The 27,997-nt window shown below is 43.1% G+C and overlaps 1 protein-coding gene across 1 annotated transcript in view; it reads left to right on the top strand.

Annotated features, from left to right (window-relative positions):
* SHANK2 (SH3 and multiple ankyrin repeat domains 2) overlaps positions 1-27,310 on the top strand; it is a 315,102-nt gene extending 287,792 nt beyond the window's left edge. Inside the window, exons 20-23 of the mRNA XM_009886245.1 lie at positions 10,463-10,593; positions 11,927-12,059; positions 13,161-15,573; positions 26,550-27,310. Of these exons, the coding sequence (XP_009884547.1) occupies positions 10,463-10,593; positions 11,927-12,059; positions 13,161-15,573; positions 26,550-27,123 (3,251 nt within the window). The 3' untranslated portion in view covers positions 27,124-27,310. The remainder of the gene's footprint in view (positions 1-10,462; positions 10,594-11,926; positions 12,060-13,160; positions 15,574-26,549) is intronic.
* Positions 27,311-27,997: the final 687 nt, after the last annotated feature.

The raw sequence follows: 27,997 nt of genomic DNA on the forward strand, positions 1-27,997 counted from the left end.
GGGAATCTGAAAAGGAAAGATAATGGAAAAGGCAACGATCCAGTAGCAGAGGTGAAACAGAAATGGTGGGATTTCAAAAGGAGGGATTCTTAAAGAGCAGCACATCTCAGGGGAGGGATCAACTGCCAGTCCAAGTGGCAGGTAAGGCGCAACACAGGCATAAATCTCAAATGTTCTTCAGTGAACAAAAGTTAAAGAAATACCTCTGATGTCTCTAAAGTTTGTCTATATCCAAAGCCCTGCTCTGTTCTTGGCCTCTGTCTCAGTCCTTTATCCCTACAGCTCAATCGACTGTTCGGTTCTCTGTGTATCTCAACCCAATAATTGCTACAATCCTAAATATGTCTAATAACAAACCTAAAGGACTCTCACTGGTAATGAATGTTGTGGTGCAAAGAGACGGCACGGTATAGCGGTGCTCCAAAATGATGGAGCTATTCATGAACCTAAAGGCTGGAATAATCCTGGCTTCTAATCACCATGTTCAGAACAGGATCGGGCAAACCACAGGTCCACCCTGCAGGCACGAAAGATGGAGCGGTTCTCCTGTGGCCACCAGGAGCAATTGCCGACCTACCACATCAGACCAAGCTCCGTATGAGCCCAGTGCAAACAGGCAGCCAGCTACAGGCTTTGCTGCAGAAAGAAAGAAACAGGAAAGAAAGGAAGATAGCCAGGACTTTAATGAAGGTTGACTAGCTACTATTACATGGACCACTTTAATAACGGATCTCATTTGTTCTTTAAACACAGCAGAATCAGTGAGGCAAAACAAAAAAAGTCTTCAGAAAGCTGTGAGTCCCATGTGACTGTTGGAAATAGCTGCATAGTACTCACAGGGATCGAACACTAAAGTTAAAGCGCAGTGGGTCACGGACTTCCAGAGGTTTATACTTCCTTTAGCCCGTACGCATGCTCCCTTCTGATTCCCTTACTGGGTCATTTAAGGATCAAAATGGGAGTCATGCCCAGTCAGAGCAAGGGACACGAGGTTAGGAACACGAAGCAAATCACAACTGTGGAGCCTGCCAGTTTGTTGGCTGGTATCACTAGGTATAAGTATAAAGATATCTATAAAAGATGTAAGTGACCTATTTTGCCTGTAAGTCGTATATATATCACTGTGAGCAAAATGCTGCATGTAGGAATGGTGTGTAGGGTGGAAACAACTAAAAAGATCAGAGAATCTGACCTCTTCCCTTTGCTTCACACCTGAGCAAGATAGCTGTGCTTCTTCTTTGTATTTAAAGCTTGATTTTCAAAGAGAGAGTTTTTTTTTAAGGCCAATTAATAGCCAAGTAAGATCAGCCATGTTGATATGTAGTTTGGTCCGTAGCCAGTTCTGATTTGACAGTCTTCGTGCCCTCTCTCTCTCTTTTTTTCCTTTTTTTTTTTTTTTTGAAAGTCACCCCTTTGCCAAGGAACTGAGGTAAAGGCAGTTAGTTGAGGTCACTGTTTCAGCCGGCTTTAATCCTACTGTCGGCAGCTGTTCAAAGCAGTCGGCCTCTTCTCTGGCCGATAAGGACAGTTTCTGGTCAAACCAAGTTTTCCAGTACCCCTACTGTAACTGGCACACCTTTTCCACCGCACCAACCTAGCCGCTGGTGCAATCATCTTGCCAAGATCCGGTCTGAATTTAAGGCGACCTTTGGTCACCAAGGAATGGATTTATTGGGCAAAGACTGACATGTTCATCAAGGTGGTGTCAGCCGTTGACCTTCAGGCAGTTTTCCCACGATTGCTCCGTAGTGACCGACAGCTTGTGTAAGGCCGTGCCTGTAACGCACCCTCGCTTTCCCCATGCCCCACGTCAATGCTTCACAAAGCTTCCAGAAACCGGAGTTGCTAGAGTCGTTGAACACTTCGTTACGAATAACGACAGTTATGAATATTCCTCCTTTTCATTGCTAGTCAAGTTAACAAACCTATCCTAAAACCTGTGAATGTATTCATTATTCATAAGTATTCGCCAATAGTTTCCACAATTAACCTTCTGCCCATGGGTTTTCGCAGACTGTTTGCTTGTACTCTTTGTCATTTGTGTTATTGGTCACCTATGCCAGATGCTGTTCTTTCAGCTCTGAGGCTGAAAATAACAATTTGGAGGATAGAAAGTGGTAAATTTTCATAGAGAATTAGGAACTTTGCAAAAATTTATTATGCTTTTTCAGAGAAACTTTTCTTCGCGAGCCTCTGGCAGATGTGGAAACATGCACAAATAACAAAAGTGTTATGATCCCCCTGAACCTGAACAAGCTAAACTCAGTGATACTACTTACAGAAATATTCATAAATTAATGTGGGGTTGGGAGGGTTTTTTTATTTTGTTTTGCTTCAGTTTTTGACTTTTAATTTAGTTTGGTTCTATTACTTACCAATTGCTAGGTGGGTTCTGTTTAGAACACTTGTCAGGAAAATGGAGTTTACAGATACGGGGAATTTTCTGATGACATGTCAAAAGAAATACAGACATTTTGTATGACCAGTGGCATTACCAGAATGAATATATATGATCCCTTATCTTTCTCCGATTCCATAGAATTTAACTGAAATGTGTGTTTGCTATGTGTGGTACAAATAGGTCCCCTGGTTTTTTGTTCTTTTTTTCATGTGTACTCAAATAGGAGAATGCTGAGAAGTAATTTCTTGGTCCTACACTATAGCTGTTAAGAGAGATTTGTTAATGAAGGATTGCAGCTACGGCTGTATTAGGCAAAGGGGGAGAAGAACTGCAAGGGAAGAAGTAGTTGTTACGGTTAGGTTGATATACAGTCCCTTTCAAATCTCCATGGAGTGGAAGAGCCAATGATTGCATGACAGTTTGTCCCTAAAATTCATTTTCATAAGGAGCTCATGCCTTTTTACAAATACAATCTCATCCTCACTTTCCATAAAACATGCAACTGGACAGTCCAGCCAGACACAGACAGGATGTGAATACTTTGAATGTGAATACTTTGAAGTAGTGAATATGCTAAATGCACAAATAATATCCATTATTTCAGCATTTAAAAAACCATAATTATATTAAGCCACACAGAATCCCTTTTAGAGCAGTATAATATTGGAGGCACTTGGGTGTAGAAATAATGAGTGCCACAATAGAGTAGACAGGGACTGATACATAGAAGGAGGGATCCTCGGGTCTGTCAGAAGGAGCTTTCATTTAAAACCGTAGAAAATAAAAAAATAAAAATTAAAAAAATCAGACAAAAAAAGCCCTAATTCATAAACAGAACCAGAAGTATCATTTAACATGACCTCAGCAACACCTTCCAGGTGGAAGCTTACAGCTTTGAACTGAGGTCCGAAGAGCAGCATATCAAGTATTTCAAAGAGCAGAGATTAATCCTTAAAAAATAACATTTTTCGGGACTGGGATGCCAGAGAGTAGGCGTGACGCCGCTCTGGCATTCAGAGCCCTGTAGCGTGAGCAGCGCAGCCGGCCGGCTAGCCACAGCTGGCCACTGCCGTTGGGGTGACAGTCGCACCGACAGCAGCGCTTCTCGCAGGGGCCCCTTGCCTGAGCCTGAGGACTGCAGGCTCTTTGGGCTACCCTACTGCAGCACGTTAGCCAGACCGCCCCAGATTAATTTCTGATGACCAAATTGTCCCCCTCAGCCCCCCAAAAAAACCCCAAAGCAGACTCATATTTTTTTATCTGAAGCATGGAAAGGGTGAGAGTTACGGCCACTGCCTCACGTAATCAAGAACGGTGCTGGGCAGATCGCGCTCTACCATGAGCCAGCGATCGCTGCGGGTGCAAAAAGCTTAGCCGTTCCTTGCCTTTGGGAGTGCATTTTACGTAGGGGAGGATTTAGAGTAAGCACATACGCAATTTCCTCCTCGTTAACATCTGTAATAATGCCTCTTTGCACACTAAGGTGCCACAGGGAAGCACATGCACCCAGATTTCCACCCTGTGCCCTCAGGCAAGGGAAGAGGTAGCCAGGGGAGGGCAAAACTAAGTTTATTTTCAGAAGCCGATGAGATCCTGGCGAGCAATGCCCTCAGGTAGCGTTACCTACCCTTTGGAGAAAAGAACAAGAGAATCCGGCCAATGTTGGGGAGGGCATTGCTCGCGGGATAAATGCTGTGGACGGCCACCGTCGCGCTGCAGCAGTGATTGGGAGAGAGCGCACTGGGGGTAGGGGTGACGTGAGACGTCGGACAAAAGCGAAGATAGCCAGCAGTGCTTCAGAACAACAAAGGGCTGCCCTCAGCCAGTGGTGGAGCACATCTGGCACCCCAGGAAGCTCAATTGGACACTTGGCCCTGAGCTCGTCCCAGGGATTTCTGACTGACACCACTGCAGTGCATAGGTGAGCTTCTCGCTAGGTTCACTGACATTTCCTGTCACAGTCACGATGAGGTGAATTGGTAGCTCCTGCCGTGGGATGCAGCATGGCTGTGTGTGTTATGGGTACAGGACAGTGTGCATTTATACCAAAAGCGGTTAATACCGGCAACTGCCACGTGCCCAATGCAGTCACTAAACTTGAGTCCGCCCTTCCGTTTGCCCAAACACATACACTCTGGCTTCCCAACTGGCTTCTTTCTATGTGTTGTCCAATGCATGTAGATACCTCCATCTGCCTGGCCTCAGATACAGTGGTTGTTGCTCCTCTATTTGATTGCCAGATGTCACTGGGGAACAAGATGGGGAGGTTCCTGGATCCTCGGGGCAAGCCAGCCGTCACCGAGGGAGCTCGCCGTCCACGCCGGCCGAAGAACAGGAATCTTCGGTGCCTGCCTCTGACGAAGACTCGCCGGCCAGGACCACAGAGAGCTGGCAGTGGCCGTTGTCCTCGTCTGAAACGCACAGCAACGTTGGGGAGGATTTTGAGGGATTTCAAACGCCAGCGCGGACTCCGGAGTGTACCATGGACATACAGTCTCCCGGGGATCAGTCACTCAGTAGGACTCCTCAGTTTGAAAGTGACTCTCCTGAGGAGGAGGGAAATGATGAGCTGAATGAAGAGCACCGCGGTGTTGAGCCTGTCCCTAGGGATCGGGGTTGGAGAGGGCAGCCCCAGCTAACAGAGGGAGAGAAGCTGTTGATGGAAACCAACAGTAGGATTGTGCAGCTGCTGGAAAATATCAAGAGGGAGCATGCACAGTCCATGGGTCTCATGTCACAGTCCATGGGCCGTATGGAGCTGCAGCTGGGCATTGTGGCTACCTCCACAAGAGCCATCCATAACTACCTGTCAGAGATTTTAGCTTTCCTCAAGCAGCCAAGGACGCAGGTCCTTGAAACGCGCATCTCCCAAAGAGCCACCCCTCATGTCGAGTTAACCTGTGCCTCGACATGGACTGGTGAGGACGCAGTGGCATCCTCCACTGTGTGCTTACCAGGGGCCGAAGGGACGAGCGACTCTCGAGAACCACCGCAGGCCACGCTGCCTTGTCGCAGTGGCCGGCTGCAGAGAGCCATAACCGAGAGGGCCTCGTTGCCCATGCCTACACGCCAGGCAAAAGGGGGAGGGAAGAAAAAATAACCGCACCATAGGATTTTTAGGGTTTTTTTTAATGTGCCTGTCCTTTTAATTCTTAGCCATAAGGCCATCGGTGGCAGAATTCAACCATTTCCTACATTGGCTAACATTGTATTCTGGCTGACTAGATTAGTCTAACATTTTGTAGTTTATCTTTGCACTGTTAACGATGTGTGCTGCTGGTATTTGAAGAACATTTGCCTCTGTTCTTTCACTTTAACTTCATACGAGCATTTTTTTACTCTGTGCCAGGCATTCATTGCTTTTCTTACAAATACAAGTCATTTCTTGAGGCAGCTGTTTTTTGAGTTTTCTTTCTCCATTATCCCATCCCCTCTGAGCAAGCGTTCTGGACTTGGTGGTAAGTATACAGGTCTTGGCAATACTCGCCTCCAAAACTGTGTTCGATCAGTCTTTGCCTGGTGTTTCTGGCATGCCAGCCTGAGGTGTCGGGGTTAGCCTGTACCGGATCATGATCATTCTTATCCTCTGTGGGTCTGACCAGCTCACTTTCTAAGACCCTCGGTGGAGCCAATCCACATGTCTTGGCTATGTCGTACAATAAGTAATGTTGCCAGGATCATACCTCATATTTCTCCTTTGGGGCCTGTGTAGTGACGTGCCACCAGATCTATCTGGGCACCTGACTCTCATTTTCAAAGTTCCTTTTATGATGGATCTGGTGGTTTGATGGGCAGCATTATAATTTTTCCTCTGAGAGAGTCTGGGGATTTGAAACAGGAGCGACTAAGCAATGTGTTCTATGGGGATAAGAGCCATCTCCTACAACAAATCTTTGAGGAGGAGACTGTCCCCTCTAATTATCACAGATATTAATTATTTAAGAAAAAGACCAAAAAAGCAACTTGCCTAGCAGCCAGACCTCTTGAGAATGTAAAAGTCACGACGTGCTGTTGGGTACTGTGCTACTATGTCTGTGATTAAGAGCTTTTCATCAGAGACGACCTACATGTTGATAAAATGCAACTACTTTCTGTGCCTTTAGGCCATCTAATTTCCTGAGGGCTGGCGCCCTGAGCAGAGCAGGGGTGCGATTGGTAACCCACAGGGCGGATGGAAATGCACTTTGCAATAAATTCTTTTATATCTGTTGGTGTTGCCTCTCTCGGGGGAATCTAATATAGTGGCACTCAAATTGCTATATGCATGCAGAGGCATCAGACTGGCTTATACATGTGGTATCCCTGACAGTTCTCCGAAAGGATGCTGTTACCAGGAGCCCCTGGAGCGGTGGGAACTAATTATCACAGGTGTAGCATGGCTCCTGTGTTTGACTCTCAAGATACCGTTGTAACTTCTCGTAAAGGTTCAGAAGAGTTTATATGGCAAAGCAGTGATGAATTCCTCCTCTGGCAAATACTAGAGAGTAATTGTAGGCCTGAAAACCCTCTGCTGTGACTACAGCTGAGCTGCGCTCTCTGTCCAGTGAGCCATAGACTCCTCTTCCCTGTCTTTCTGCGAGACGGAAGTTATTCAAAATAAAGCAGAGAGATAGTATTTTGTTATTCTACCAGTCAGCCACAAATTGCTCCCTTATACGTGTGCGTGCGTGCGTGCTTGTGGCTGTACTTTGCTAAATGACCGGTTTAACGATGAAATGCAGCTGGCATGGCCAACCTCCAATGCAGGCTTTTTCCACGACAGAGTATTTCTTCCCTGCCACCTCCATCCAGCTGCGTTCCTTTTCAGAATACCATTGGAGGCGTGCTTCTTTGGCCGCCCTGTCGACACACCTCACACCAGGTGCAAATTTTTGCACCCGTTCTATGGCTTTTTTATATCTCTTTTGTTAAAACTGTTGGTAAAGGTATCCTCAGAGAATTTCCAGCACAAGCTTGTAAGATTCCCCTCTCATCGGTACGAGAAATGCATGCTGCAGAGTATTTAAGCTCGCAAGGAGGTTGGGAGAGGAGCCGATTAGTAAGCCTGACAAATTATTCCAGTATGTGCGGCCTTGTGAACATGTGTCTCTGGTGCATTCATGGTTTGCACACTGGTACTGTGGATACGAAGAGCCTGGTTGAAGGCAAAGGCAGGTGAAAGTTTGTCCCAATATGCTTACGTCTTACTTCTTTGGGATGAGTTTGAATGAAGCTAAGTACAATTCAGCCAGTTAATTTTCTTGGCCTCATTAGCACGTTTGACAATACAGTGAGAATGTTTTTGGTTTACATAGTGCTTTCACTTCAGAAGTGCGGTGCAGTTGCGGCCAGATGTTAAGATTTTGACATATTCTGCAGGACCCGCCATGTAGCTGCTGCCATTTAGAGTAAATCTCGTTCTACACGCTGGCTGCTGCTGCTGCCTCCCTTTTTTTTTTTTTTTTTATTCAAATGACAACCTCTACTCTACCGTTGCTTTCTGATCCAAGGCAGTAGAGCAAAAGAAGAAGCTGCGCAGACATAGCAGCGCTGCCGTTGGAAATACTACGCCAGGAACCCCTAAAGAGTTCCTTGCAAAGCAGCTTAAGCTTTAACCTGCTCTGCTCTCCCATTTCCAAGTGCTTTAGCTAGACTTGGCACGGCACAAAGCACCACTTGAATGGGAGCAGCTATAGGGTGAGAAGGACTGAGAACACGTCTACAGACAAGAAACCTGCAATAAACTTCCACAAAACGAAGGGGTTTTTTCCAACTGGAAATAGTAGATGGTATTAAGAATTGGTACCAACTGATATTTTGGTCAGATCCAAAACTGAGATCTGACTTCTAGTATTGTCTAGCCAAATCAGTGCAGTTGGAGGGTATGTATGTTCCATCCCCAAACAAATATCTTCATGCTTTTCAAGTGTCTGTCTTTGAAGTATATGGTTACATGTGTCTGTTAAAAATAAAGGGGATCAGTTCTTACACGGTATATTTATATTTCGTATTTACAGATTTTGAGTACCTAGTGCTTCAGTTTCCAAAGCTTCTTTCTTTCTGTATCCCAAAGCCCAGTTGTTTGGCTTCGGGGATGATAAAAAGGGTGGGAGAGACTTAAAAGGAAATCTCTGCCCAGTTGAAGCTCTTGGCGATAGATCCCCTGAGTACGATTCTACGGTCTAGCCATATTTTTTGCTGTATAGGTCAAATGTTTGTGGTTACACCGTTGCTTTCTGATGCCTTTTGCTGAGCAGAAGGGCAGATATTTTTCTTTCAGAAGTTTACAGTTTGTATTACAAAGTCTTATGAAATGTGACTTGAAGTTTGTTTTATTTTTGGATACATGTGATGTTTTTAAGAATTTTTTTGCTTTTCTCCTTCCACTGGATGATTTAAAACACACAAAAATAAAGCAGACCAATGAAAAGAATTGAATGCTAACTTCAATTGAAAAGAAGCAGCACCACTACTCTTGTGAGACAGTTTTCAACAGTGTTCAGCTTACTGGTTCTGCTCAACCTTGCCTTTCCTGCCTGCTCCCTCACCCTCTGTGACACTGAAATATCCACTTCTAGGACAACCTTCTTCCTACCCAGAAGGCTAAAAGTTCTTCCCTCTCTTCTTCTCCCATTTAAAATACCATCCTTGCATCAGCCAGATCTACTGTTTAGAGGGATCAAAAGCTCTTTTCCTCCTGCCTTATTCCCATCCATATCCATATCCAGGGCCCCGAGTGCGCTGCTCTCCAGTGAGAGGTAAAACTTAAATCCCTAAATCTGATACTTGGCATAGTAACACCATCTCTAGACCACCAAAAACCCGGGGGTTTTAAGTCTATAGTATCCTAATGAAGTAGCTATCCTTGTTTGCTGAAGCAAATAATCGTTTGGGGAGATGGACCTAATTGCTGAGAAGTAACGTTGCTCTGGCTGGCGTTGTGGAAGCCTAAGAGCCAGGCTAAGGTACTTCACTCACATAAAAGCCACAGGCTATATAACTAAGCCTTACTTTGGTGAAACTTCAGAGGAAAAGCCACTAAATTAACATGATAGAGTGCAGTCTGTGCTTTCGAAGGAAAGCGAATGCAGTGGAAGGCGTAGTAAGGAAACCTGTTAGTATGATTCAAGTTTGGATTCTGGTACAGGTTCAAAAATGGAATTATTCTGCTGGCTTAGGCTGGTCGTTTAATTTCTGCGTGCCCTAGTTTCATAGTGGAAGAAGTGGCAATAAAGGAGCTGTCAGGCTATAATTAGTTGATTATACAGTACTTTGAGGTCTTCAGTCTGAGGGAGTAACATTATATATTAAATACTGATGAACCTTGTCTGTGACTAAAGTTGGAGATGGGGCTAAAACTAACCCTCTAAACTTTGGAAGATCTTGATTAAAGTTTTCCCTATATTTTATGATCAGGTCATATGGTAGATCAGAATCCCAAATCCAAATGTTGAAGTTCTCGTTCAGATTTGGACTTCGCCTATTTGGTCTGTTTCTGACCACAACTAAATAGATTCCCAGACTGTGCAGTTTATAAAATACACATAAAATTTTCATTTAAACAAGCGATGCAGTTACTAATGCTCATCTAATAATCCAAGAGTGTGAATAAATTAGGATGTGATTACTTAAGGAGAATAGCCATAAAAGAGCACTTCTGGAGTACTTGTTATTGTCCAAAATATCACTGAAATCCTGATGACTAAGTACAGTCTGCTTATCTCTATTTGAAACAGTGCTGTACAGATTCATTATTTCTAAAGGTCTTCTTTCCATTTCTATATAGATATTCTCCCTTCACATTTTGAAGGTTTGAAGAAGAGGATTGTTTTTCGAGTCACACTAAGTAAACATTAAATGCATGCAGGCTTAAAACTAAAGCATGCATGTTATGTAGCAGCAATAAAAAGTGCTCGGCTTGCACGACTTATGATGCTCAAGTGTTGCCTTGTTAAAATGCCAAAAAAAACTTTTTCTTTGCATTTTTTTGAAAAGTAAATCTCTTCCTTTGACCTTGCAATACTTAAATTTTCAGTTTTTGGACAAATGATATTTATTTTACTGAATACTTTTATATTACAGATAAGGTGGATGAAATAGTACCAGTTTCCAAGCCATCAAGAATTGCAGACAATGCAACTGTGGACTCAAGAGTGGCAACCATTAAACAGCGGCCTTCTAGTAGATGTTTTCCCTCAGCGACAGATATGAATGTGAGTGGTAGCTATGAAGTACTGCTTTCACTTCTGAAACCGACTGGAGGGGGTCTTTTAGCAGTGGGCAGGGCATACAACAGCAACAAATTTACGAGCATTGCTTTATATAGTCATTTTGCTTTTATTGCCTTATAAAGGTGTGGCCTCCTCTGTATTTCTTAATAATAGTTTTTTTAACCAAAGTGTCTACGTACCCCTATAAACCTTTTCTTTTTATATCCTTATATTTATTCTGAGACCGTCACATCACCAACATTGCTACCGCAGTGTTATTCTGCCAGATGTGTGCGTGTCCTGCCTGTAATCTGAGCTGCTGAGATGCCAATAAGTTCTGAACTTGAAGGTGTCAGTACAACGCTAAACCCAAGCTAAAAAACTTTGCTGAAAGTCAAAGTGTGCTAGTTCCGTTCCAGCACCAGAGTTAGTGCAGCCACACAATTTCCACTAATGGGAAGGTTTCTCCTACCACAAGTTTTTTTTTATTCTTCCAAGTGGCGTATGTAATGTCTTGATTAAATAATACATGATGATTTGTAAGGGAAGAATTGACATCAATACTATAGCCCGTATTAAAAATTTAAACTCCAGAACTCTGAAGTTGGATTACTCAATTGCAGAATTTGCTCTTACAGAACTTCGCATGTGAAAAAAGTAATTGTTTTAATTGCATTTTAGATGTATTTTTCCATTACCCACGCCTCCGAAAGCGCATCAGGCCTGATACAACAAGCACTTTGCTGTTCTCGGCAGCTTGGGATGGAAGGAAATTAAGGCTATTCGAAGAGGCAGAAAACAAATAGCTTTGTAATGACCTACAAGAAGGAGGGACAGTTGGGTGCATTGGGATTCCGGTGGCGTTCCTCAGCTCCTAGCTGAGATGCTGACTGCCGGCGTAACCTTGTGCAGGACACCTTGAGTGTGCGCGAGAGCAGGGCTGTTCTGCAGAAGTGAAGAGAGTGTTCAGCTTGGTGCAGAGGGAACGTTAATACCTATGCAGTGTGTGGCTACATTTTTTGGAAGTGAATGAAACAAAATGCTTCGTTTTTCTTACAGCACACAAAATGTGCTGGAAACTTACCGTGTTGCTTTGTAAATTATTTCAACTAACTCTACTTACAGCTGCTGTCATTTTAATAAGGTATAAATAAAGCCCAGCCTTCCCTTTCTTTTCACCTTCTCCCCAGAATAATACCACATTTCTTATTTTCCATAAGCATTCTAAGTAAAAAATGATAGTGGATTAGCAGATATGACAGAAGAGTTATCTACATGTGAGAGAAAGACTTGCATGCTTTAATGCCTGTGGGGTTTTTTGTTTGCTTTTTTGTAGTCCATGTACGAGAGACAGGGTATTGCTGTGATGACGCCCACTGTACCAGGGAGTCCTCAAGGTCCTTTTCTGGGTATACCTCGGGGTACAATGAGAAGACAAAAATCTATAGGTAAAATGCTTCTCATGTATAGTTTGTTTGTGCATTAATCGCATACTTTTAGTAACTTGGCTTCTTTCTTAAAGTGTATTTCTCCAACATCTTTACCTCAGTGAATGGCTGTTTAATTTTTATGCAAAGTTCATGAGAAAAGAAGTTTGTGTGTAAGATAATTTCCACATTCTGCTTTGATGGCAGTACGCAAGTATTGCGGAATTATAATTTAATTCCTTTCTTTAGAATGTTCCCTCTATCGAGGAAAGGCAGTCAGAAGGGGGAAAAAAAAAAAAGATCAGTACAAGCCCTTTGCAATGCATTACCTAGGGCAAAATGTTGCTCCTTTTTCCTTTGTTATTGAGGCAAAAATGTTGTAATGCTGTGTAGTTTACAAAGGAATCCCTATTGATCAAGTGGAATAAAATTCACCCCTTTTTCATTCCAAATGATGACAATAGATGATTTTACAAAAGAGAAGAAAAGAGCAGACCAAATTTGGGCTTGCTTTGTTCTTGGTAGTAATCTTGGAAGTTATATTTATCAATTTAGAAATGCATTATGCTGATGTAAAATTAGCATCTAAATTATCCCAATATTATCCAGTTTGTTTATGTTAAAAGCCGTATTTGTAATAATATAATGTCGTCTTTTGAAATGAAACATTATGATTTTTTTCCCCAATAGAATCTTCACAGTCCCTTTGCTAAGTTTCAAATGCATCTTAAAAATTCATTAGGTTTCTAAGTTGCGTTATTATGTGCATTTATAGAGTGCTAGAGCAAGGCATAAGCTACTCTTCTGCACAGAATGTCTTCCCTGTTCAATAATTTTCAAAGAAAATGTGCTTCTCTACAGCTACCTTGATGATACATAAAACCAAAACATTTGCCTGCACATCAATGATCAGTTTAATTAAAATTCTGTAGCATCCTTTCTAATTCTGGCATCTGGCTCTCTGGAAGCTCAACAAGAAACAATGCGTATGGTAGGAACGAACCAAAAGACCTCTTTTGTAATTTTGCAAATGCCCCACGTCATGTGGAATGCACCCTGGCATTTTAGGTTGGATACAGAAATAATACCATTTGAGGGATCCCAGTGGAAGACAGTGTTTAAAATATACTTTCTGATTTTTAGGAATAACAGAGGAAGAACGGCAGTTTTTGGCTCCTCCTATGCTGAAGTTTACCAGAAGTCTTTCAATGCCTGACACCTCTGAAGATATCCCACCACCACCACAGTCCTTACCTCCTTCACCACCACCACCTTCTCCCTCTCTGTACAACTCTCCCAAATCCCCAACATCAAGGAGCTATGGAACTATTAAGCCTCCGTTTAATCAGAATTCAGGTGCAAAAATTTCTTTGGTTAGGCCTGAGAATGTGGGAACAATGATAAGGGACAAAGGGATCTATTACAGACGAGAACTGGACCGATACTCTCTGGACTCTGAAGACCTGTACAGTCGGAGTGCCGCATCTCAGGCAAATTTCAGGAACAAGAGGGGTCAGATGCCAGAAAACCCCTATTCTGAGGTTGGGAAGATTGCAAGCAAAGCAGTTTACGTGCCAGCCAAACCAGCGAGGCGGAAGGGGATGCTGGTGAAACAATCCAACGTTGAAGACAGTCCGGAAAAGACCTGTTCTATTCCAATCCCGACGATTATTGTCAAAGAGCCGTCCACCAGCAGCAGTGGGAAAAGCAGCCAAGGGAGTAGCATGGAAATCGATCCTCAGTCTTCAGAGCAACCCGGGCAACTCCGACCCGATGATAGCTTAGGTGTCAGCAGTCCGTTTGCAGCAGCCATTGCTGGAGCAGTGAGGGACAGGGAAAAGAGGCTGGAAGCAAGGCGTAATTCTCCAGCCTTCCTTTCCACAGACCTAGGAGATGAGGATGTTGGACTAACACCACCAACACCACGTATGAGGCAATCAAAATTTACCGATGAAGCAATGTTTAGTAGTGAAGATGGTTTTAGACAACTTATGTCACCATCTCCGATTCCCGCACCTAGAGAGCCTGAAAATCTTTTTAATAGCAGCGAACCCAGCAATCAAAGTGATTCAAGGACATTAAACGCTTCGTCCAAAACAAAAGGTACTGAAAACAGTACAGTGGCAGCTAAGTCCACGAATGCATCCAGCTCAGATAATTACGTTCACCCAGTCACAGGAAAGCTGTTAGATCCAAACTCACCGCTAGCCCTCGCTCTCTCTGCCAGGGACAGAGCCATGAAAGAACAAACACAGCAGATTCCAGGCAAAGGAGAGGCTGTTAAAGCTGACCTTAATAAGCCACTTTACATCGATACAAAGCTGAGACCCAATATTGAAACGACTTTTCCTGTTACTGCTACTGTCACCAGGCAAAACACTCGTGGCCCGTTGAGGAGGCAGGAGACTGAGAACAAGTATGAAACAGATGCAGGGAAAGAAAAGAAAGCTGAGGAGAAGAAAAACATGTTGATAAACATTGTGGATACTTCGCAGCAAAAGTCAGCTGGCTTGTTGATGGTTCATACCGTGGACACAGCCAAGTCAGATGATACGCCCGAAGATGAAGAGGAAAAGAGAGATGAGATGGAACCGAACCCCGAAAACTCCCCGCCGGAGAGGCCGGAGGGGAGCGAGGAAGCGGAAGGTGAGCTGAACGTGCCTGCTGCGCCTGAGCCACCGGCATCTCCCTGCAAAACCATCGTAGCCACGAGCTCTGTCGACGACCCTGTCATCTTGCCGTTCCGCATCCCTCCGCCACCCTTAGCATCAGTTGATATCGACGAAGAGTTTATTTTTACTGAACCACTACCGCCCCCCTTAGAGTTCGCCAACAGCTTTGATATCCCCGATGACCGCGCAGCTCCCGGTTCAGCTCTAACAGACTTGATTAAGCAAAGAAAAAATGGCACGCCTTCACCCGCGCCGTTTGCCCCCAGCCAGTCAACAAATTCCTTAGACAGTAAAAAGCAAGTGGGTCTTTCAAACTGTTTGCCTGCCTCCTTTCTGCCACCCCCTGACAGCTTTGATAACGTCACTGACTCTGGGATTGAGGAGGTAGACAGTCGAAGTAGTAGTGACCATCACTTAGAGACAACCAGCACTATCTCAACGGTGTCCAGCATCTCTACCTTATCCTCGGAAGGGGGTGAGAACGTGGATACTTGTACAGTCTATGCAGATGGGCAAACATTTCTGGTGGACAAACCCCCAGTACCTCCTAAGCCAAAAATGAAGCCCATAATCAACAAAAGCAATGCACTTTACAAGGACGCGCTAATTGAAGAAACTGTAGACAGCTTTGTTATTCCTCCTCCCGCTCCGCCCCCACCTCCGATCAGTGCACAGCCCAATATGGCTAAAGTTGTTCCCCAAAGGACATCTAAGCTATGGGGTGATGTGACGGAGGTGAAAAGCCCAATTCTCTCAGGCCCAAAGGCTAATGTTATTAGTGAATTGAACTCAATACTCCAGCAAATGAACAGAGAGAAGTCCTCAAAGCCAGGGGAAGGATTGGAGTCACCTACTGGAACAAAAACTGCAAGTCTCAGTACAAGGTAAATGTAATTCACCGAATAATTTTCTAATAAAGGCTTGGGTTTTCTTCCATCCCTTCACTAACTTCCCCTGTAAACCACCTAGATTAAAGAAGAATGCACTCTGTCGTACATGTTTGCTTAATGAATAGTCCATGAGAAACAATTTTACAGAAGGGAAGAATTTCCAACATTGTCGATGTTTGTAGTCTATGCCATAGAGTAGGAGCTTTCTCAGTCTTCTCCAACTTCAAAGACAGTTTCCACAAACCTTTCAGTTGGTTTGATGTGAATTACTTAGATTTACTTTAAGTAGCACTTTTCTCTTTAAAAAAATTCTTTAGAAAGTGGCGATAATTTAATTTTTCTTCAGTTCCGTAACTTATTTTGACTTCAAACATGTAAAAAAGTGGTTTTGCCAAGGCTTCATTCCCATTCACTGCGTGATATCATTTGATTCGTGCTGACACCTCTGCTAAGGCACTTTATCATGAGGTATAAAGTATTCTTAGAAAAATCACTCATTGAAATCACTTTGCACTAGTCATGTTATTACTAAAAAATTAATTTAGCATCTCTGCCACTTAATATTATGGGGTTTAAGTTCTTACTTTCTATTGTACGTGCTTGCTAGTGAATAGTCTCTGCTGTTTACAGGTTCAAGGATGTGGCTCATTTCTCCCAACAGCAGTGCAATGTGTTTGAGTAGAAGTGGTTTCCAAAAGGTCCTTAAGTGATAAATAACTTATAGTAGCCAGACGCCATTGGGTAAATGTACAAGCAATTGTGTAGTCACATTTGTGTGGAATACGGGTATATTATCGTGAAATCCATGCTTATGGAAAAAAAAAAAAAAGGTGATTTTGTTAGTTCTGTTGAAAGCCTGAGGTATTTCTTTTTTTTGGCCTTATATACGGCAGTTAAATGTACCTTTTACTGAAGTATTGCATATTGTTTGGCTCAGACTGCTCCACAGAAATGCAGTTTTTGCAGAAATGCAGTGCTGACTTTGTTTTTTAAAAAAAGATACCATCTAAGTAAATTTTGTTGGAATTATTCTGGGTAATAACTAGCTCGTCCTTTGAAAAGCTACCGTTCCTTGTATGTATAAAGGTAATTTGGTTTTAGGGGAAGGATGGCTCTGTTAATTGCAAATGATCGCTCATTCAGAAAACTGTGTGATCAAAAGGCTCAGAGTCGGGTAGTTATATTATTTCCTGCAAGATAGAAGTCGTCAGCCTGGTGACAGGGAGGTATGGAGGCTCTACAATTTTTAGAATGAAGCGACAGAAGAAAAAGACTGAAATTCTGGAATTCCTGTCAGTGGCACTTGAGTAAACGGAGTAGAAATTGAGTTGTCTGTACAGGAGAAGCCTTAATACACCCAAAAAATACAATGAAAATAAAAAATAATATATACTGGCTGCCTGTTGGAGACAGTCTTTAAACAAAGTTAGCACAGCAGCTGAACACTCTACATTTGCGAATACCTCGGGCAAGCATAAAATCAATACTTGTGCACTAAGCTTGAATTTACATAAGTCTTGCCTTGCAGATGACTCTGACAGCTTCATTCCATATCATTTTCCTTATGTCTTCAAGAACACTATTTTTGCTAGAGCTTGATCGTCTCTTTCTTGTTAAGCCATATGAACACGTTGCCTCTAGCTTCATATGTATAATATTATTTATCATCTTTTATATTTAAACCAATGGTTATTTCCAGGTTACAGTAGAGATCTTTTATTGCCCCTATTTTATTAGAAAATAACTGAGGCTAGCAACTACAATGTACTGTAAATATGTCAAAAAGTACTGCATTTCTGAGAGGAAAATGAAAAGTAGAAGCAAATAGAGATACATCTTTTTGTGAAAAGACATTTAAACGGGTATCAAGGCTGGAAAAAAATTGAGAAACTACTGTATCACTTAATTGGAGAAAAGCAAACTATCATCTAATCAAGAGTAATCCCATATATGTTACATTTTAGAGAAAGATCTGACTTGGACAGTGTTAGAAGTTATGTTGCTTTTCTGTCCTTTAGCTTTTTTAATTCTTAGAACTCAGCTTTGGCAAATTACGTAGTCTTCATTACGGAACACGGAGATTCAATTTGGAAACAAAACCACACAAAGTATTATTTCAGTGTGGCTGAAATCATACTTCTTTCCTGAAAAGTAAACCCAAACGGGCATCTTGGCAAACTAGAGAGAGAGTCTTGGGACATAACAATTTGGAAAGACGTATGAGGTAATAAATAAGAAAAGTTGACAGAGGCATAGAGCAGCAAAACTCTTGGCTGCCGTCTGACTGTGAAAGAAAACGACCCCTCCACAGAATTCCCACTGGGAACGGAAGGTAAGAGGGCTGCATTTTGTTTCCTTCTGTTTCCAAAACTGATGTGATTGCATTATTTTTTAATTGAACTCCAGACAATGAGGTGAACTGAAGATGCTAAAAATGGTCAGAAAAAGTTACTCAGGATTTCTTTTTTAAGCGAAGTAATAAATCAGAGGCGGCAGAAGAGATCCAACTATCCACAGATATTAAAAGCGTGTTTTAGAAGGTGCTGCAGGCAATTCCTTTTCATCTTAACAAGAGCGAGGTAGGGAGATCTAAATAGAGAAGTTCACTTGTCGCTTCAGAAGTCCAACTGGTAAAGCAGCGGTGGGTGGGTGGTTCGGTGGCGTCTGCCTGGCTGCGCCTGTGCCCGCTCCCCCACGGCCCCCGGCGCGGCGCTGGTACCTTCCCCCTCTCTGAGCTTAACCGCCTCCGCGTTCGGGGGACCGAGGAGAGGGGCTTCGTTTCTGAGCTTGACAAAGAGTGTGAAAGAGGGAGCAAAAGGCTGATAGTGAAATTTCTCAACATGGAGAAAATGCTCCAGTTTCTTTTCCGTTTGCTGCGTATGTTTATGGCCCGAACTGTCTGCATTCAGTGTCAGTTCTGTTCTCAAAGGTGCCTGCATAAAAGCGATGGACGCATGGGAAATGCTTCCCAGAAAAAGGCTTTTTTTTCTTTTTCCACTGCTTTTATTCCTGCCTTATCTTTTAAAAAGTTAAATAAATTACAGCCTTTCTAGCCCAATTGCATGACTGACACAATTTTTACGAAGCTGTCAAATATTATGACCAAGGAATACCATCTTGCCAAAATTCCAAGTATTAAAGCTAATATTTACATTTTAACGCTAAAATTCTCAGAGTTTCTTCATTTTTTTCTTAATACTGGAAAGCCTTGGACAACCAATTGTAGAGCTTGTAGCCCTTTTCTGTGAGGTAGCATTAGAAAGGGAGCAAGGAATCTTAGCTCATGGAAAGCAAGGATTCTGCTAAATTAAAGACCAACTCGTTAGCTCTGCTAAAGGGAAAGTGATAAAAAATGAGTACGCCTGTTCATATCCTTCAGCCAAAGAGAAGTATTGGGAAGCGTTATAAATAGGAACATTGTTCACAGGCTCGCTTGGGTTATTTTCACAGCACTAGCAGCCTGAGGAAATTAAAAATATATATTTGCTCATTGGGACATGCATGAAGTTATAGCCCAGATAACAGTCCGAAGTGTCACTAGGAGTTACTTTTGCACGGCCCGTAGCCATACAGTTTGAGTTCTGCCACGGCAGTCACCCCGTTAGGGTAGCATAAAGGTGAAATAAAGTGTAGATAGTTGGGTAATGGCTCACAACAGAAACCCATAAAAATATCTTCTTTCTATGTTTTTGATAAATGAGGATTAGGAAGAGATTTTTGGACAGTACTGAGCAGCATTTCTCTTTCAATTATTACATTAAAAAACGACCCTGGCTTGCTTTTTCTTTTTCTCTGTACATTGGTTTAGCAATAATTTTACACGGTGTATTTATAGTTTTTTGTGGTTCTTATAGAGACACCGCGTTTCAAGATTTTTAAATAGAGCATGGGAAACGTTTGACTGGAAGCCATCTGCTCCTCAGCAGCAGTGACCAGCCATGGGGTAGGAGAAAGGAGACTGGTAGGGGAAGGAAAAAGAGGAAGAAGCAAAAGGATATACTCGCTTACTTTGTACTAGTAAAAGCGTAATTAAAGGGTTTGATCAGACGGTTCGAGACTAGAGAGAATCCCACTCCCAATTTTGGCCATCGTTTACTTCATGGATTTTTGGAGTTCAGCCCCGGTGATAGCGGTTTTTATGCACGTAGCCAGGCCACAACATCCACCCATCACTTCCTCTGTTTTTGCCCATCGTTCTTTACAGAGAAGGTTGGGGGCGTTTGGATACGGGGCTCCATTTGACCCAAATACCTTAAAGCCCTAATAAGGAGCTCTGGTTGCCATTCCCATTTCTGAATTTGGATATGCACAGGTACAGAGGTGGGAAACCCCAGTGCGGGGGAGCCCAGCGGCTTGGCAGGTGATGCTCCGCTGCCAGCGAGCGGGGCGGGGAGGAGGGGACGCGTAACGGCACTATCGACCAGGATGCTATAAATATAGCCGCGCTATAAATTCACTTGAGAGGCTACTGACTTTTAGATGGAGCTGATAAAAGAAATGGGGAGAAGACTAATGGAGGGGTTTTTATCAGGTTAAGGGAGGAGTGCTCGCTCTGTCTGTGAACCCAGCAGTCGCTTAGCAACGTAATGATCAAGTGCGAGCCTGCGAGATCAACTGAATAATGTCAGCGTGATTAACGCAGAATAGACCCAGTGGCTGCGAAGGAGAAAAAACACAGCCCCCGGTGAAAACAGCATCCTTCCACCACCACTCCAGTGTACTAAGAAGGAATAATGAACAGCAACTGCTGCTGCTCTCTACCGTCACCGTACCAAAATGATGAATAGCTTTGCCATAGGGAGAAACAATTTCTATTTCAAACGGTGCTTGTGTTTCTCTGGCTGGTTTTGCAGTGTCCCTCCCCGTGGCCTCTGGGGCGGGTTGGGCGTCACTCCCGGTAGTGGGAAACGCTCATTATAAACGTGGGAGTTCTGGAGGACACTTAACCATGCAGGATCGAGTCCTCTAGAAAAAATAACCTGTACTGTATTGGCATAGCAAGTTTGAAAAGTGAAACTGCCTGTGGCCAGGGATATTGTCCATCTCTGAATTTTTTTTTATGACTAGCCGGAAGAGTTGCTATTTTTTCACAAACAGGTAAGATAGAACTGAACTTAGTAGTGAGTCCTCATAGGGACTGATCCGTTTGGTTTATTGTAAAGCTTGTCTGGCTTTTGCAGATGATGAAATACGTATCTTGTGGGATAGTTCTCAAGCCTTGATTTTTCAGTTTACTGCTGTCCCATTAGATCCATTTCATTTTGTTAACTGTTTGTCAGCCAATTTCACAGGATTGCTTGCTTTGTCGGTAATTTTTGCAGTGTTTCAGTCATTCCATTTTGTCATTTTTATTTGCTCTCATGACTGCTGTTGTCAGAAGAGGGTCATGCTGAAGTGCCATGAAGTAAGTGACAACCATAAAGCATAGAGTATTCTATGTTGTACATTCTGCTTCTTTTTAATGCTCACTCATTGTTATTGCATTTTAGTGATTCTGGTGTTGACTTTGTTACAAAGTGCAATGTGGATTAGATCATCCTAATCCAGAAATGGTAGCCATTCTAAAACCAGACATAGGGTGTCATCTCAAGCTGAAATAAAAGTCACTTTCATCAGAGAAGTAGTCAGCAAATGTTTTTATAATATGAGCACGTAAGACCAGATTCCTGAACTTATGTCTGAGCACCTAAATAAGGGGCGTGATTTTTTAAATATGCCCAAATTATGCTGGATTTTTGGAGGGTGTTTTGGGATGGGCGGAGGGGTTGGGAGGGATGGTTAGTGCATTTTTGCATACTTATGTGAGGTTCACACTAAAGATGAACTAGCCCTCGAAATAATCAAGATCTGCTACGGTTATCGCTTCCAAGTCTCTCATCCTCGGGAGCTGTGGGATCTCCCCCTTTCTCCTTCCAGCTTCCCTTGACCTTTTTCCCTGCAGCTCTCCAAGGAGAGAGGGCTGAGGCCGACGTCTGGTCCTCCTCCCCTCACCAGCACCATGCCCTCACTGCCGGTGTCCAGACATTTCTGCCATCCACATGGAAACTGTTGGTCTTGAACAGTCTCCCAGACCGTAACGATTATTCTTCACTCCGACTGAAGTGTTACTTGCAACAGACACTAACCATTTCTTGATTCTTCTCTGTATCCTGCCAGTCATCACATCAGCCCTTGTTCTTCATCTTCCCCCAAAACAGACAATTATTGTCATACTTCCCTGCCATACAATTTTCCTTTGACAATCCAAAAATAAAGCAAAAATATTATAAGAGATGAAGGCAAATTTTGGGGTTTGTGCGTTCTCAAAAAAATCTGGTAAAAAGTGAATTTCTCGCAGTACCTCTGTACAGGGATTCATTTCACTTATTGGTTCTCGTGGTTGTGAAGATTTTTTTCTCTGGCACAACGGAAGAGCTTTGTCAGAAACAGCAAGTCTTTTTGTTAAGTTGCAGGATAAAACAGCTCCCATGAGAGCACAATGGGTTTGGGGTTTTTTTACATGGGAGGCTCCCAGGAGCTGTTGCAGCGTGCCATCTTTCGCTGATTTGCTTCTGATATTAAGTTAAGAGTAAATTTGAATCCTGCAAATCTAATTTGAAATCTAAAAGAATTTCTTGCCTTCAAGCTGTGTTGATGGCTTTTATACTTGGAGGCCGCATCATTGTGACATAGGATTTATATATTGCGATTTTAATGTGAGGCAACATAATGGGCATTGCAATCAGTGCCGTCTTACAGCAGCAAATGTTTATAAATTACTACCATATGCTGATTCTAATAGAGCAAATTTTATTTAAAATAATTATCAGACTTTTCACCTTTTTAAAATGAAATTTGGGTTTAGGCAGGTTTAATATGGATTTAATATGTTTAGTATAACAGATGATCAAATAAGGCATAAGAAATTGCTCTTATTAAAAATCTGGCAAACCCACAACGCAACAAAAACATGCCTGCTCTCCAGCTGGAATGCGCTTGCTCCTTGTTGACCAGGATACCAATCAACCGTAAAATGCAAGACAGCTGATGGTTCCAAGGCTGTATCTGCATCGCAGATTGTATTGGAGATGTCATAAATTATAATTTAGGATGCACAGGAGTTACACAAAGATGCGTGGTTTTTTTCTTGGATTACAATTACAGTACAGCAGTCCCTATAACATGCTGGAGTTGATGTGGCAGGGGAAGGAAGGGAAAAAAGACAGGGAAAAAATGAATCTTGGAATTAAAGACTTCGAACCGAAAGCCTGGGAATGCAACTGTGGGCTTCAGCAGACTTGCGTGACCTTTGGGAGGGCTGTGTCTGTGCGGTGAAGGCTGCGGAGCTGCTAGCAGAGCCGGCTGAAGCTCGGCACCTGGGAACCGAGCACAAACGCAGTCTTGCAGGTTGCCAAATAATTTTGCAGGCAGCGGTGACCTCAGATTGCTGTGGTTAAAACTTGCCCCAAGCAGGGTTGCCGTTGCAGCAGCGGGGACATGTGCTGGTCCCGCACTTGTCTGTGTTCCCGAGCGTGCCGTAGAACTGATAACTTTCTTGAAGAAGGTTTGTAGGATTAAGTCTGTTAATGCTAGCGAAGTGCTCTGAGCTTTCGCATAAAATGGTGAATGTTTAGAGAAGCTTGAGTAGCGATGTGGCTTTAAACTGAGCTAGTATTGAAACCTCATTAATCAGCTAAAATAAAAAATTTTCTTATCATCATTCCAGAGATGTATTTTCATAGTGAGAAATCCTGAAGCTGTGACTTGGAAAAAAGAAGATGCCCATAGATCTTTTCATAGTGCTGGTAGCCATGCGAAGCCTTCACATTGATCCAGGCTGACAGAAAGCCAAGTCCAACGTTGCCTGTATTGCTTTGGTGACCCAGTACTGCTGCCAGGGGGTCTGGGAAGGTTAGGTAACACGAGGCTAAGGAATACTGAAAATAAGAGCATACGGTTTGCTTTTGGGGGCTTTGTTTTAGCAGCCCAATATATTTCCTTTAAAGGAACAGTGACAATGATTTCCTGAACAAGGACGGACAGGGAGTCTGTGAAAGGAATAATACAGAGAAGCAGCAGCAAAAGTGAGTTACAAAGCAGAAGGTGTACACTGAGCTGGAGTGGTCAGTCAAGTAACAGAACTGATCTTTCAGCATCTAGTGTAATAGAAGGTAAATTTTCATCATCCATTTGATATTGCCACAATGGGTGTGAATACAAAACCATAATTTCTAGTTTTTGCAGGACAGGAAAGTTAAGTAAAAGGGTAATTGCAGGTGAGGAGATAGGGAGAAAATTCCACATGTATACAAAACTCATCCCACTCTCCTCGTGATCACTAGGGCAGCATTATCCCAGCCTTTTTCAAAGCAGGTTTTTTGTTGATTTAAAATTGTACCATGGCTTAAAGTGTGTGAGACTCCTAACACTGAGTTGAAGTAGGTAGAAATAACTTGCTCCCCTTGATAGTAAAATTTAATAGTTTCTTGTCATAGACTTTTTATTTGTAAGAATGCTTTTAGCTCCAGTCCTGGAAGACAATGAGAGCCGTTAAACTCCAAACAAATCACAGGAAACACTCAACACCTTCCCAAGTGTTTCCTTTCTTTGTTAAATTACAAAGACATAAGTGCTAAAAGTGTTGTTCCTACTGTGTTTTACGTGAAGTACCGCTCTTTCACACTCAAAAAGATCCCCCTGTTCCCATTGAAATATATGGAACAATTTGTGGGAAATCAGTGGGATTGCTCATGTGCATAACATGTACGTTCTCCAAAAAGTTATTCTTAGTGTTTTTCTAATAACACAGTGTTGGAGCTGTATTTGAATGCCACTCGCTGTGATGCGAGCGTGCTCTGAACCTGGGTGTCGTGGCGCTGTAGGTTACCTGATGTCAGTTTGTTACTTATGTGCCAAAGCCCCAGACGCGATGCGGGGAGTGTGTGGCTACCAGGGCTCACAACAGCCAGCAGCAAACCAAGGAAACACTGAAGAAGGTCTCCAGTTCAGTGCTACCTGGACCGCAGTAGAGCTCATACGAGAGCAAGAGATTAATAGCCCGTTATCGTTGCCTCAGGTTAGCCGCCTACATTTCTTCATTTTGGTAATGGATGAGTACTTCCCAGGCGGAGCGGGTTAAGGTAGATGATGAGGAAATGCTGCCACTGGCCCAGGTTGCCCAGAGAAGCTGTGGCTGCCCCATCCCTGGAGGTGTTCAAGGCCAGGTTGGACGGGGCTTGGAGCAACCTGGGCTGGTGGGAGGTGTCCCTGCCCATGGCAGGGGGGTTGGAACGAGATGAGCTTTAAGGTCCCTTCCAACTCTAACCGTTCTATCATTCTATGATTCTACTCTGCAGGAAGGAGCAAAGCCGTCAGGATTACCTAGGGCAAAGGAGCAGGAGAGGGCCTCTCATTTATAAAGCAGATCTAGTGGTAAGGGGCATACCTCAGAGACAACAGATGTGGGGTTTGACCCCTGCTGTGTGGATCATTTTTGGTACTTCATTTGGTGGCAGTTAACACAATCTTTAAGCAGTGACTTAGGAACCTCAGTTTCTTCCATAACAGTACTTTAAGTCTGGGGGCTCCAGAACCATCATCTTTCTTTGGTTCTATAAGATCTTTCCTGTGCAGTGGGGAATCTGCAGTATTAATGAAAGTAGTTGTATCTGCCATCGTGCACCCAGGTCGTCTTCAGTTCTGCCCAGGCACGACAGGTCAGTCCTGCAGGCAATCTGACACTCAGATACAGAGGGCTTCAGTCAGGGTTTGGGTTAGAAATCTAACGATGGCATCCTCTAGGTCATCCTCTGGAGTCCGTAGCATCACTTCAAGGATAAACAAATCCTTTCTTGGTCTCTAAGTGCCTGAAATTAGTTGTCTGAAGGTTTTCCTAGTTGGCAGGGTATTTTAAAAGTGAGAAACTCTGGAGCTTCAGGCACCCAAGGGTTCAGTGGAAGATCCTGAAGTGCACATGCTGACTGGCAGAGTTTTCTCAGGAGAAGTAAGGGCTGTGGAGTTCAGCATCTTATGATATGAGCAGACCTGAACCTGGATCTTCTGCTTTTAAATTTGTTCTATAGCCAACAGACAAAAGCAGACTTGTCTGCTCCTTCACCCACCCCATCAGCCTCAGCATCAGAGCTCGCCTCTCGGCAAGTTTCATGCCTGCTTAATTTGTAATCTGAAATTCCTTTAGGCAAGAGATAGGTGCCGGTGACATGATCACAACTACATCACCTCTGGGCATGCGCAGTAACAAGAATTGTGTCTCCTTGAGTTTTGTAGTGAAACTGCCAAAGTATACCTTCTGTGTAGAAGGAAAGGGACACAGAAGTCCTTTTATGAACCTTAATAGGATTGTTTCATTTTTAAAGCACGAAAAGACCAGCTGAACAGAAAGGGAAATAAGAGGAGCTTGTGGAGCACATTCTGTGAATGAATGGAAATACAAACATGCCCTAAAATTCACTGAGGAGGTGCACAAAGATCCGAAATCCAAGTTAATGATATGATTCCAATACTTTCCAAAACTGCTATTATTAGCTACGTTATTTAAACATCTACGTGTGTAAAAGTGGTAGGTTAAAGCTGAAAGGAAAGATCCCACCCCTCCATACAGTGAAGGGAAGATCAACTCCTGATTGCACTTCGTGGGGAGCACAAAGCGCCCGTCTGCTTATTCCACTCAGTGTCTCTCATTGAACCATGAGTGAATCCGGTGTAGCCTTAAAGAGGAAGAATGTGCTCTGATAGGTGGTTTTTTGAACTGCTCATATGCAAAGGTTTTGTTTTTAACTATGGCTTACCATTGATGATTGTTTGATGGGAAAGATGGAATGATTCCGTCTTAGTACTTTTAACCTGATAGTGCTCATTAAAAAATGAAAATATTCAAGCATTCCAAAAGCGTACTTGTCACGTGTTGGTATGGAGAACCTTTCAGCTGGTCGCTGATCTATCTAACTTTTCATGTCTGTTTGTACTTTCAGGAGCACGGAAGTCATGAGTACTGTCTCAGGTACACGAAGTACAACAATCACTTTTACTGTCCGACCTGGAACCAGCCAGCCGATCACACTGCAGAGCAGGTCCCCAGACTATGACAGTAGGACCTCAGGAGCAAGACATGCTCCAAGCCCTGTGGTTTCACCAACAGAGATTAATAAAGACATCATGCCTGCTCCTCTGACTGCTTCTGCTTCAGCTTCATCTCCTTCTCCAACTTTGTCCGATGTATTTAGCCTACCCAGCCAGCCCCCTTCTGGGGACTTATTTGGCTTGACCACAGGGCGCAGCAGGTCTCCTTCTCCCTCAATATTACAACAGCCAATCTCAAATAAGCCTTTTACAACTAAGCCTGTCCACCTGTGGACTAAACCAGATGTGGCAGATTGGTTGGAAAGTCTAAACTTAGGTGAACATAAAGAAACATTTATGGACAATGAAATAGATGGCACTCATTTACCAAATCTACAAAAGGAAGATCTGATAGACCTTGGAGTGACTAGAGTTGGGCACAGAATGAACATAGAAAGAGCTTTGAAGCAGCTGCTGGACAGATAAGAATAGCTATTTTGCCTCACAAACTTCTGTTGATAACTAGAGATGGGCTGGTACTGAAATACCCCAAATGCCTTGTGTGTCTGCGAGTGCCAGCAAAATTTGGGGGGAGGGGGAAAACAGCATAATTCCTGGTACTCAGGTAATGCAGACTGTATGCTACATGCCCAAACAGAAATCTAAATACGTTACATGAGTGGGGCCATTTTATTTCAAAGTTGTGGGGAGATACGAGAGAGAGAGAGAAAATTGTTAACTTCAAAAATATTATATCTTGGTAATGCCCTTCTGCTGGAACCGTTCCATACCGCTTTTCTTTCAATTTACGATTGCAAGCGTTTCAGTTTTTTATTGAAAAGCACTATATTCTCTTCTTGACAGCCAGTCTCCGAGCAGGCTTCCTTCCCCAACCGTTAGTTCGTTTTGAGAGGACTGATTGCTTCGGTACCGTCCAAACCTGGTGTTGTGAGTAGCAGAGGCACAATATTAAGAGAGGTACGGGAGTTCATAATACTGGTTTTTACTAGTCTAGCGCTCTGATTTGTTGGCAGTGAAGCTGGTTGTTCTGCTGGAATTAGTTCAAAGGTAACCTTGCTCTGTTTTACCTGGTATTTCTTTATTTCTGCAGTTATACTTAGCACTCTTCCAAGGTGGCAGAACAAGTTCACTACGTGCTCCATTGACTTGACCTGTAAGATGATGCAGACGTTGCATAAAAACTGAGGAGGAATGCACACTTAGAGGTACAGCAAAATGAAGCTAGTTTGAACCTGAGACCCCCAGTTTTCAACCAGCTGAACTACTGCTAAGTCGCGATCTGAACTCTACAAGCCAGTAAAAATTTGGGGTTGTGTACAGCCGCATCTTTTGGACTTCA

This window comes from Charadrius vociferus, unplaced genomic scaffold (genome assembly GCF_000708025.1).
Source record: "Charadrius vociferus isolate BGI_N301 unplaced genomic scaffold, ASM70802v2 scaffold115, whole genome shotgun sequence".
NCBI classification, from domain to species: domain Eukaryota; kingdom Metazoa; phylum Chordata; class Aves; order Charadriiformes; family Charadriidae; genus Charadrius; species Charadrius vociferus.